Source organism: Pelophylax lessonae (genome assembly GCF_965119305.1).
Source record: "Pelophylax lessonae genome assembly, chromosome: 4".
In the NCBI taxonomy this organism is placed as follows: Eukaryota; Metazoa; Chordata; class Amphibia; order Anura; family Ranidae; genus Pelophylax; species Pelophylax lessonae.
In genome coordinates this window covers 141,406,769-141,418,905 of record NC_138771.1, presented here as the reverse complement: position 1 = coordinate 141,418,905, position 12,137 = coordinate 141,406,769, and the positions used below count along the sequence as shown (strand labels likewise).

Sequence of the window (12,137 nt, the reverse complement as noted above, 5' to 3'; positions counted from 1 at the left end):
TGCAGATCTGGTACGGCTGGTCGCTGATGGTCCTTGGGGACTTCCTCTCAAGGAGGATCTGCTGTCCCAAGGACCAATCCTCCATCCTGCCTTACAGTCGCTGGCTTTAAGGACTTGGCTGTTGAAAGCCAGGTGCTGAAGTGTGGAGCGTTGTTTTGAATTAGTGATTCCTACGCTGTTAAAAGCTTGGAAGTCTGCCTCTAGGAAGATCTACCATTGTACGTGGAAGTCTTGCATTGTGTGGTGGGAGTCTCTTGGGGTTCATCCTGGCTCCTTCTCGGAGGATCGAACTTAACCTTCCTTCAACGGGGGGTTGAAAAAAAATTGGCCTTGAGTACCATCGAGGGCCAGGTATCAGGTTTTGAGATTTTTTTTCCAACTACCTTTGGCCACACACTCCCTGGTGCTTACCTATTCTTTTTCAGGGTGTCCGACATTTGGTTCCTTCAGCGCAGGCTCCGTTGCAGCCCTGGAATCTTAATGTGGTGTTTTCAGTTCTTCTGAAGCTTCTCTTGGAAAATATTCAGGTGGTTTCCCTGCTTGCATTGCCCCAGAAGGTGACCTTCTTTGGTGGCTATCATCTCTGCATGTAGGGTGTCAGCACTGACGGCGTTATCCTGTCGTTCACCTTATGGTGCTTCACAAGGAAAAGGTGGTTCTTTGCCTTTGCCCATCATTTCTTCCTAAGGTGGTCTCTGACTGACTCATTTGGATGAAGACATTGTGTTGCCTTCCCTGTGTACCAGGCCTAAACATCTGAAGAAAACTGCCTTGTATGTCTTGGATGTGGTCCGGGCATTTAGAGTGTACCTGGCAGCTACAGAGTCTGTTAGGAAGTCAGACTCTATTTACGCTCACGGACGGACCTCACAAAGGGTTGTCTGCTTATTCTGTGACCATTTCCAGATGGATCAGACAGATGGTGGTTCAGACCTATTGCATTAGGGGTCAGGTTCCTCCTTTCCCTGTTTAGGCGCACTCTACTAGCATGCTTCCTGTTTTCAAGCATCAGTGACGCAGGTTTTGCAAGGCGGCCACCTGGTTGTCGGTGCACACTTTTTACAAAGTTTTTTGTAAAGGTTTGTTGGCATCTGTGGATGCTTCTTTTGGCCGCAAGGTTTTGCTGGCTGCTGTTTAGAGGACCTGGTCTTCTTTGAGGGTGTATTGTTTTTCAGGTGAGCTCCAGTTTATGATTGAGCTCTGTTTCCATGCTGGCTATGGTTAGCCTTGAGAATTTTCTTCTGATGGTTTCCCTCCCCTCATGTTTAACACTGCTTTGGGATGTCCCAGTGGTTAAGAGGAATCAGGAGCTGTGTCCGTCATTAAACAAAAGAGAAAATGGGATTTTTGACTTGCTGTAAAATCCATTTCTCTGATGTTCATTGACGGACACAGCACCCACCCCTCTGTAGAGTTGGCTTTCTTCTGACACCGCTGTTACAAAACTGAGTGCCTATAGCTGAAAGTGGGTGTACACCCCCTGGGACTGCCCATAGTCGTAGTCCAGCTTTTTCCTGCCTAGTGTCCTACTCCTGTACGGAGTAGTATAACCCAACGGTTAAGAACAATCAGGAGCTGTGTCTGTCAATGAACATCAGAGAAATGGATTTTACGGTAAGTCAAAAATCCCATTTATCACTTTCGCTCCCTTAATTGTAGAATAGGTCGAGTGACAGTCTGCAGGAAGTTTCCTGTCTCCTGTCATAATACGTGTTGGGCACTGGAGTGCCGGACCTGCTTAATCTGCATAGCCTTTGAGGGATGTCTCTTGGATCAACTTGATATCAACTATGCTGCTGGTAACAAGAGCCCAATGAACGAAATGTCCTTTTGTTCACTCACATGTTAAGGCTTCCTCCCCCCCCCCCCCCCCCCCCAAGCTTGGCTTCCAGTCCACCTGCAAATCTTCACACAAGCCTTCCTAAGCATGAAGGTAAACCCCCACTTTCTGGGTGGGGAGATGTTTAACACTTGTGGATGCTTGGATTGCTTGCATTTCTGACACTTGGGTTCAGGAGGTGGTATCCAAGAGTTACAAGCTTGAGTTTTGCTCTATGCCCCCTCCTCTGTTTCTCACCCTCAAGTTTTCTGTGTTTCTAAGTGGGTTAGCACATTTCCAATGAACCGTCTGCAATAAGGATTTTACTCCTACTTATTCACCATTCGCAATCCAAAAGGGGGTGCGATCTTGGATCTCAAAAACTCTAAATCTCTATTTTAGCTCAGAAATTCTACATGGAACCCACCAGGTCTGCCATTGCCTACCTTCACCAGGAAGTTCGCCAAGATGATGGCTCTGGTGTTTAGCCCTGTTGTGCTATTGTGGAATACTTTGACAAACTCCTATTGAGGGAACAGTCAGTGCTCTGTCAGACAAAATACCCTTAATTGTCTAAATGTTACAGCGGTTTGTATGGATCCTAAGCCTTCAGAAATTGGCATTAGAACCCTCATTGTTTAGAGCATCTTGAAAGCTGGGAAGACATCCTGGGCATCCTCTTGGAAGCCCGAGTCTCTTTCCTGATCAATATTCTGGAACTTTGGGCAGTTTAGCTCAGTCTGCAGTGTTGGACTATTCCGCCATAAAGTCATTTGATTTGCTTCAGTTGGATAGTGCAGCAGCAGTGGTGTACATCAACCGTCATGAAGGAACCAGAAGTCTCACAGTGACGAGATCAGATCCAGCCCTGGGCAGAACTTCATTTTCCCACTTTATCCATCATGTATATTCCAGATTGGGCAAATGGTGAGCAGATTTATTTACCTGGACCTGGGGGAGAGGTCCCAACACCTAGAGGTGTGTCCCAGCTGTGGAGCACTAGATGTTGAACCTGGAGACCAGGGGTTCCAAAAACAAAAAACATTGTACAGGTTTGTTTCCAGATAATCCTCTAGCGAAAGCATTGGATGCTCTGGTGGTTGCATAGGATCAATACAACTTTTATCTATACCTTTTCTCCCCCTGAAGGTTCTTCCTCATCTGCTTCACAGGATTGAGATCAAGGGCATTCTGGTGATCTTTATTGTTCCAGACTGCCCCAAAAATATGTGGTATTCTGACCTTGTAAGACTCCTGGCAGAGGCTCCATGGTTTCTGCTGGATCATCAGAATCTTAGTCTCAAGAACCAATTTACTATCCTGCTTAGCGGTTGCTGGCTTTAACATTATGGCTGTTGAGGCCCAAATATTAAGACGGAGGTATCCCTGAATCCGTCATTCCTACAGTGCTAAGGGCTGGGAAGGCTAGTAAGATCTATTATGAGATATGAAAGGCCTACTTCAGTTGGTGTGAGTCTCGGGGCTTCCACTTTAGGAGTTTCTCTGTGGTACAGAATCCTCTTTCTGCAGTTGCGTTTGGACCAGCGTTTGGCTCTCAGCACTATCAAAGGTCAGGTTTCTTCCTTTTTCTATCCTGTTTCAGAGAACGTTGGCCTTTCATTCCTTCTGCTTCTCTGTGCTCTTTAGAAACTACCATTAAAATCTATTAGAGACATTTCTCTCTCTCACCCACAAGGTGATATTCTTTGTAGCTATCGCCTCTGTGAGGCAATTGTCTAAACTGGAAGCTTTTTTTTTTTTTTTTTTTTTTTTTTAAACAAAAACATTACTTGACAGACAAATCAATTACAGACAGACCTTTGGAAGCATTCTATGTGAAAAGGGCACCTTAAAACTATGACCTTCCCAAAACCAGCATACAATGGTACAGTTTTACATATGAGACTCATACAACAAGCAGAACTGCTAGCGGAATGTATAAGGACAGAGCCTTGAAGGTACAGAAAGAAACAAATAGATTTTGGTAGCTGAAAGAACTTGGAAGAAAGAAAGCATAGAGAGTGGCAAATGTGCATGTACCATAAGCAATACAATATAAATGAACAGTGCATCCAGTCGGTCATACCCAGGTAGTAAACCCAATCCAAGAGCAGTTTAAACATTTTTGGATGGAAAAGGTGACCTCTTAAGGCATCCAGACAGAAAAGGGAAACGGGGAAAAGAAAAAAAAAGGGGGGGGGGAGAGGGGACAGGCTGCAGTGCAAAAAGGCTGTTTCCATGATGAGGAGACTAATCAGAAGTATGAGAGGTATTTATCAGAAAAACGAAACCGGTCCCAGTAGAGTGAACTGGCACCTTTACCCTGCTATGAACCATTTCTAGTTTTTCATAGAGACAAGGTGATATTGAGGCCCTGGACTTCCTTCTTCCCTCAGGTAGTTTATTTTCAACTTAACCAGGATATTGTCCATCCTGTCTGGTTTCAGTTCACCAAAAGGAAATTTCTTGCAGGCGGTTGCCATTTTACTGCTGTCGCCTTTTAGCGATTTGTTTGCTGAGATACCCATTCCTCAGGGGGACTCATTTCTGAACGTCCCAAAGATGAAAGTCCTTCAGTGGACAAGAAAGAAATTTGCCTTTTTGTACCCACTGTAAAATATTTTTCTTAGAGTCTACTGAGGGACACAGGTCTCATCCCCTTTGTTTATTAAGTTTTTGGTACAACTTTGCTACAAAACTGAGGCATGCTGGTATTGGGAGGGGCTATCCTAAATGTCCAATAATCCTGTAGGCTGCAGTATGACCTGAGGATCCCGTAAAAGATTTTTTGGCGAGTACAAAAATCCAGAGGTTTCCATCATCCAGCTCCTTATCTTCTTGACCATTGGGTTATACTGCCCCCTGCAGGAGTAGGACACTAGGTATACTCCCACTCTCTGCTATAGGTATTCAGTTTTTTCTGCCTAGTCAGGAGCAAGGACCTAGTTCCTTGCAGGGATCTCTGGTCCTGGCAATTTCTTCTTTTTTAAATTCAATTTTTTATCCTTATTTTTATTATTTTGTTCCTGTGTGATCTACAATCGGACTTGGCGATGAACTGTATAATCTAAATCCTTAGGGTCCCCCCCCCCCCAGTCCGACCAGCGAGCGCGTGCAGATCGCAGCTCCCTGCTAGGTCAGCCTTCTCAACATCCTAGCATAGGCTGGTCCATTTAAGTGATGGTATTAGCACATCACCCTTTATATATATATATATATATATATATATATATATATATATATATATATATATATATATATATTATAACCTAAATATGTAAAAAAAATATAGATTACTTTGAAGGCACAAGTGATAACAGCAGTAATCAGACCTGCAAAACCTCTATTTTTAATCTACCCAGAGTTTGTGCTACTTCCGCCTTACCAATCCGTATATCTGAAGGGCCTCATAAAATGTTGAATATCCTCATCCGTAAGTTCCTGCTCTATAAAAAGTTTCCATTTATCAAAGAACTTTTTGGCAAAGATATGGTGTTGTAGGACTGTGTCCATGCGTTCTTTGTACATTAACGACCTTAGCTCCGTCTTAAGGGCAGATAAGGTGGGAGGGTTAGGTTGGGTCCATGATTTTAAGATAGTTCTTTTGGCGAAACAGCCTTTTCGTCCCTCAGGGTCTCGAGACAAGGGATCTAAGCCCTTTAGGGACTCTGCCGGGGGTTTTAAGAGGTCTTGGTCCGACAAGCCCCAAGCAGGTTCTGCCAAATCTGCGGAAAATACTTCCTCCGTATGAAGGGGCGCCCTCACCCGTAGCTGTGGTGTTGGACATCTTCGCTGGTTTCTGGATCCGTGGACCTCCCTAAACCAGGAAAAGTGGGTCCACAAAGTCATTCGCTTCGGCTACAAGATTGAATTTCGAATGCAAGTGGAAGACCTGTTACTTCAAGGGTTGATTGTTCTGGTTTCCGACATGGGAACGTTTTCAAGATTTTTACTCAAACCGGTTTACAGTTCCCAGGAAGGAAGGCAAGGTGCGTCCCATTATGGACTTCAAGGCGCTAAACTGCTTTATGCGGGTACAGAAGTTCCAAATGGAATCCGTTCGTACAGTAGTGGCATCTGTATATCAGCCTCCATCGACATCAAGGACGCCTACCTTCACATTCCAATATGTGCCACCCACCAGCGCTGCCTGCGCTTTGCTGTGGGCGAGGAGCATTATCCGTTTGCAGCGTTAGCCTTTGGGCTCGCCTCCGCTCCTCTGGAATTTACAAAAATATTGGCCCCAGGGCTAGCATTGCTGCGTCAGCGGGGATAGCAGTACTGGGGTATCTGGACTATCTGCTTTTGCAAGCAGAGTCTTTGACTAGTGTGTTGGACAACTTGGAGATTACTCTGCCAACTCTGAAGGAGTTCGAGTGGATTCGGAATCTTCAGAAGTCTGCTCTGGTTCTGACCACAAGTCTGAACTATCTGGGTCTGACGCTGGACTCAGCCTTAGCTGGACTGTTTCTTCCTCAGGAAAAACTTCAGAAATTGCAGGAGGCAATTCAGCTTCTGTTGTCCAGCAGACGGTCATCTCTTCAGACTTGCAAGCGGTTGCTGGGCCTGATGGTGTCTACCTTCGAGGCGGTTACGTTTTGCACAGTTCCACATGAGATCTCTGCAAAAGGAGATTCTGGTAAAATGAAACAAGGATCCTCAGTCTCTAGACAATCTGATCCTGTTAAGCCGGAATACGAGGAGGTCCCTGGTTTGGTGGCTTTGTTCTCTGGCACTTCGTCTGGGAAAACCATTTCTTCCCCTGTACTGGATGGTCGTGACCACAGACGCCAGCTTGTCCGGGTGGGGAGGCGTCCTCGGCACAGAGTGCGCTCAGGGGGTCTGGACTGTCCAGGCTACTGGTCAATGTACTGGAGCTCCGAGCGATCAGAAGTAATCTCCTGGGGTGTCCGATATGGATTCAATCAGACAATGCCATGGCCTTGGCCTATATCAATCACCAAGGGGGCACAAGAAGTGTCCTGGCGGCTAGGGAAATGGCCGGCATTCTAGGTGGGCAGAACAAATCTTTCCAGCCCTCTCTGCTGTACACATAACCGGGGTGGAAAATTGGCAGGCGGATTACCTCAGTTGACAGGAGTTGGACCAAGGGGAATGGTCACTTTATCCGGAGGTGTTTCATCAGTTGTGTCTCTGGTGAGGTACTCCCAAGGTGGATCTCTTGGCCTCTCGCTTCAACAGGAAACTGCAAAGGTTTGTGGCACAGTCTCAGGATCCTCTAGAGGACGCCACAGATGCATTGGTGGCTCCTTGGAGTCAGTATCGTCTGATTTACGCTTTTCCTCCTCTCAAGCTTCTGCCGAGACTCCTGCGCAGGATCAAGGCAGAAGGTATTCCGATCATCCTAATGCCTCCAGACTTGCCTTGCCGGTCTTTGTACGCCGATCTGGTATGGCTGGTTGCCGATGCTCCTAGGATTTTTCCTCTCAGGGAAGATCTGCGGTCCCAAGGGCCAATCTTCCATCCAGTCTTGCAGTCACTGGCTTTGACTGCTTGGCTGTTGAAAGCCAGGTGCTGAAGGACAGAGGGTTGTCTGAAACTGTGATTCCTACGCTGTTAAAAGCTACTTCTAGGAAGATTTATCATATTTGGAAGTTGTACATTGCATGGTGTGAATCCCTCAGGGTTCAAACTCGCCCCTTTTCGGTGACTCAGATCTTGGCTTTCCTCCAATGAGGGGTTAAGCATGCGCCTGGCCTTGAGTACCATCAAGGGCCGACTCTCAGCGGTTTTCTTTCAACGTCCGTTGGCCACACATTTCTTGGAGCGTACCTTTTATCCAGGGAGTGAGACACTTGGTTCCTCCAGTGCGGTCTCCGTTACCGCCGCGGGACCTCAATTTGGTGTTGGTTCTGCAGAAGTCTCCCATTGAAAATATTCGGGAGGTATCCCCGAAGGTGGCCATCACTTTTGCGCGCAGGGTGTCTGAGCTGGTGTAACGCTCCTGCGTTTTTATTATAGGCTGGATTTGCAGCTGAAAAATCTCCACTCAGTAGTCATGTAGAGATGTGTTGAATACCAGATCCAACTCTCCAGGACTTATCACCGTGGGCCTGTCAGCTTCAACATACAGATATATACACACTCAATGAGATGTTCCTGGAGTGATAGTATGTATATGATAGTATGAAGGTGATGTGCTGAAGGGACAGGTGTGAACAGTGACAAGGATGGTAATCACTTGATAGGTTTTGTATAGGAGAGTTCAAGATGGTATTTAGGAATGCAGATAGGTTAGTATCGAGTATGCTAACAGGTGGTGAGGAAAGCAGATGACAAATACAGGATAGATAGTAGTAGACAGGAGAGCTTAGCAATCTATGCAGCAGTGCAGATGATAGATGGTAGTAGGCTCAAGAGCTAGCAATCTATGTAACAGTGCAGATGATAGGATAGTATGGATAGGTGGTAACAGTCCTTAATGTGCATAGGTAGTGCAATAAGGTTATGGAGGGTTCCCTGCGGGGTACTTATCACTTGTAATGTTAGTAGTTTAGAGAGGTCCAGTAGATAAGGAATGGTCCGGTAGCGAGATACAGGGATCAGTAGCGAGGTTCCGGTCTGCTCCAGGTAAAGGGAATAGCTGGAGGTTCCGATCGAGAGACAGGCTTGAAAGCATGTGGATAACAAGGCAGGTTGAACGAACAATGTGAGTGAGACCGCCGGCGGTTGAAATAGCCGCTCTGCGGCGCTCAGCAGTGACATCATCGTTCTTAAAGGTATATGCGTACCACCTGAAGAGAAAGGTGGGACGCATTACAGAGGAAAGTGGTGATTAAGGGTACCGGAGGTACCGGAATCTTACAGCTGGTAGCGCTGTCTTGTTGTTCACCTTACCTGGTGGTTCACAAAGATAAAGGTGGTTCTTCATCCATGTCTGTTGTTCCTTCCGAAAGTTATCTCTGAATTTCATTTAAATGAAGACACCGTGTTGCCTTCCCTGTCTTCCGTGTCCCAGGCCTTAGCATCCTAAGGAAATTTCTTTGCATTCCCTGGATGTGGTTTGGGCAATTAGGGTGAACCTGGCAGCTACGGAGTCTTTTAGAAAGTCAGACTCACGATTTGTCCTCACAGATGGACCTCGCAAAGGGCTGGCTGCTTCTGCTGTGATCATTTCCAGATGGCTCAGACAGGCTTCAGGCTTATTCCATTAAGGGTCAGGTTTCTCCTTTCCCTATTAAGACGCACTCTACCCGGGCGCTTAGTGCCATCTGGGCTTTCCGTCATCAGGCATCAGTGATGCAGGTTTTATAAGGTGGATGTGTTGGCATCTGCAGATGGTTCCTTTAGCCGCAAGGTTTTGCAGGCTGCTGTTTAGAGGACTTGTCCTCTTTGAGGGTGTTTTTATATTTTTTTTCAGGTGAGCTCCAGTTGTTTATGGTCAAGCTCCATGTTACCTGGTTGGCTATGGTTTAGCTTGGGAATTTTTTCTTGTTACCACCCCTCATGTTTGACACTGCTTTGGGACATCCCAATGGTCAAGAAGATAAGGAGCTGTGTCCTGTGTCAAGAAGATAAGGAGTTGCGTCAATGAATGAAAGAGAAAATGGGATTTTTGACTTACAGTAAAAATCCATTTCTCTGATGTTCATTAATGGACACAGCACCCTCCCCTCTATGGAGTTGTTTTTTTTTTCTTCTGACACTACTTGTAACAAAACTGAATACCTATAGCAGAGAGTGGTAGTATACTCCCTGGGACTGCCCCATAGGCGTAGTCAAGTTTGCCTGCCTAGTGTCCTACTCCTGTAGGGGGCAGTATAACCCAATGGTCAAGAAGATAGGAAACTGTGTCCGTCGATGAACATCAGAGAAATGGATTTTACTGCAAGTCAAAAATCCAATTGTTTCCATTTTTGGATAGAGTAAGGGAGGGTCATACCCCTGTCAATTTTTTTTTTTTTTTTGCCATCTGTGTCCCATTGCAGATATTTCTCTTTACTTCCTATCCCTTAACCAAAACAGGAAGTGAGAGGAAATCCTGCAAATTAAGGGAATCCCTTGGGGGACCTCCAGGTCACCAGAACTAGTGTCCCAATTGAAAGATTTTCCCTCTATTACTTTTCTGGGTACAACACAAAATTTGGGATTCATGCTTTCACTAATAATGGTAAACAGGACCAATAGAGAGGGCGAATCTCCTTAACGGGGGTGTAGACAGCAATGAAAGCTGACGGGTTCTAATCCATCTTCACTTTGTCCAGCACTAATAAAAAAAAAAAAAAAAAAAGTTTGCCTTTATTGTAGTGTACTGTTTAGAGTAGTGGTCTCCAAATTTCGCCCATTTGCGTGATTTTTATCTGGCCCTTGAGGCATAGTTCCTGCCACTGACATCAGGGGCACTATTCCTCCCACTGACACCAATGATGGGGCACAATTCAATCCACTAAAACCAATGATGGGTCAGTACTCCTCTCTCTAATACCAAAGAGGGGACACTGTTTATACTCCCACTCACACCAGGACATTTTCTACTCCCCCTGGCCACTGATTGGCCCCCCTAACGTTTGAAGGACAGTAAACTGGCCCTTCGTTTTGAAAGTTTGGAGACCCCTGGTTTAGAGCTCCAGTGTGTGAAGAAACTAAGAGGAATTTATATAATTTACAGTTTTCCAATTTTTTTTTCCTTGCATTTTATAATATTGGTAACATTGTTTTTTAGTCGCATGACAATGGGAAATGGTTTTACTCTGGGAAAACTCTCAGGCATGACTTGGTAAAAAATTATGCGGTCAGTCAGGCTCCCAGGCTAGGGATGAAGCGCTAATGTCGGTGAGGGGTTCCAACTACACACCCTATACCAGTGAAGCCTTATTCTATTAAGCAATTATTTTATTTGCAGTGGGGAAAATAATTATTTGATCTCCTGCAGCTTTTGTAAGTTTGCTCACTTACAAAGAAATAAAGGGTCTATAATTTATTATCATAGATGTATAGAGACAGAATATCAACCAAATTTCCCCAAAAAATACATAAAACAAATGCTATAAATTAAGTTGCAGTCCAGTGAATAAAATAAGTATTTGATCCACGACTCATCCCTGTCCATTGGCCCCTCAATGCAGCAGAGTCGACCTGTACCTTTTAGTAGAGAAACAAACCGACTTTGCTGGGGCCAATGGATGGGGCCATGTATTGTAAAATCTTGGATCAGAACCTTCTTCCCTCAGCCAGAACACTGAAGATGGGTCATAGAGGGGTCTTTCAGCATGACAATGACCCAAAACATACCACCAAGGCAACAAAGGAGTGGCTCAAGGAGAAGCACATTAAGGTCATGGAGTGCCCTAGTTAGTCTCCAGGCCTTAATCCTATACATCATTCATGGAGAGAGCTGAAACTTTGAGTTGCCAGGTGACAGCCAAGAAACCTTAAGGATTTAGAGAAGATCTGTGAAGGGAGGGTGGACCAAAATCCCTCCTGAGGTACGTACAAACCTGGTCACGAACTACAAGAAACGTCTTACCTCTGTGCTTGCCAACAAGGCTTTCTCCACCAAGTATGAAGTCTTGTTTTGCTTGGGGATCAAATACTTATTTTACTCACTGAACTGAATTTAAAACATTTGAATCATGTTTTTTTCTGGATTGTTGGTTGATATTCTGTCTCTATCATTTAAAATACCTCTATGACAAAAAGTATAGACCCTTCCATGTCTTTGTAAGTGGGCAAACTTACTAAATCTGCAGGGGATCAAATCATCCCCCCCCCCCCTCCCCACTGTATAAATCACATAGATTGCTTGTAACTGATATGTTACACTTTTTTCTAGTTTGCTAATCTAGACTTCTGCATTTTATTTTACAGAGGTAATTACAAAGGATGACATGAATAATTATATAACGCAGTATTATAATGAGCCCAGCAGTGGTAAGTGTACAGACTTTTATGCTAAACTTCTATCCATTTATAAGTATTTCCATATTCAAATATATCGGTTATTCTTGCTGAGCATTGAATATTCCTGTAATATTAAATGCATAACATTCTGGAGGAAAGTCAAAGAAAGCAGTATTTCAATATTAATGGGATTGGTCAGCGCAGAGCTACGAAAAAATCTCCTAATTTTCTGTTTGTGCTCAAATAGTGATAAATCCTATTACCCTCTATCGTGTATCATAATAAAGTGCTAGTAAAATAATTTGTGCATTTCAATTTGTAAACCTACAATCTCAAAAAGTGCAAATGCTAAAGTACAAAAAAAGAACTGTGAGATTCGCTAAATCAAACAATGTGTGCAATAGTATACAAATGTATCTCTACTCATTTACAAAAAACAAAATATGAAAGTGGATAA

The 12,137-nt window shown here is 44.5% G+C and overlaps 1 protein-coding gene across 2 annotated transcripts in view; it reads left to right on the top strand.

The window, feature by feature from the left end:
• Window positions 1-12,137, top strand: part of TMEM266 (transmembrane protein 266) — a 65,947-nt gene that overhangs the window by 48,325 nt on the left and 5,485 nt on the right. For both annotated transcript variants that reach the window (XM_082252846.1, XM_082252845.1), the window contains one exon: window positions 11,648-11,710. In XM_082252846.1, coding sequence (XP_082108972.1) covers window positions 11,648-11,710 — 63 coding nt within the window. The remainder of the gene's footprint in view (window positions 1-11,647; window positions 11,711-12,137) is intronic.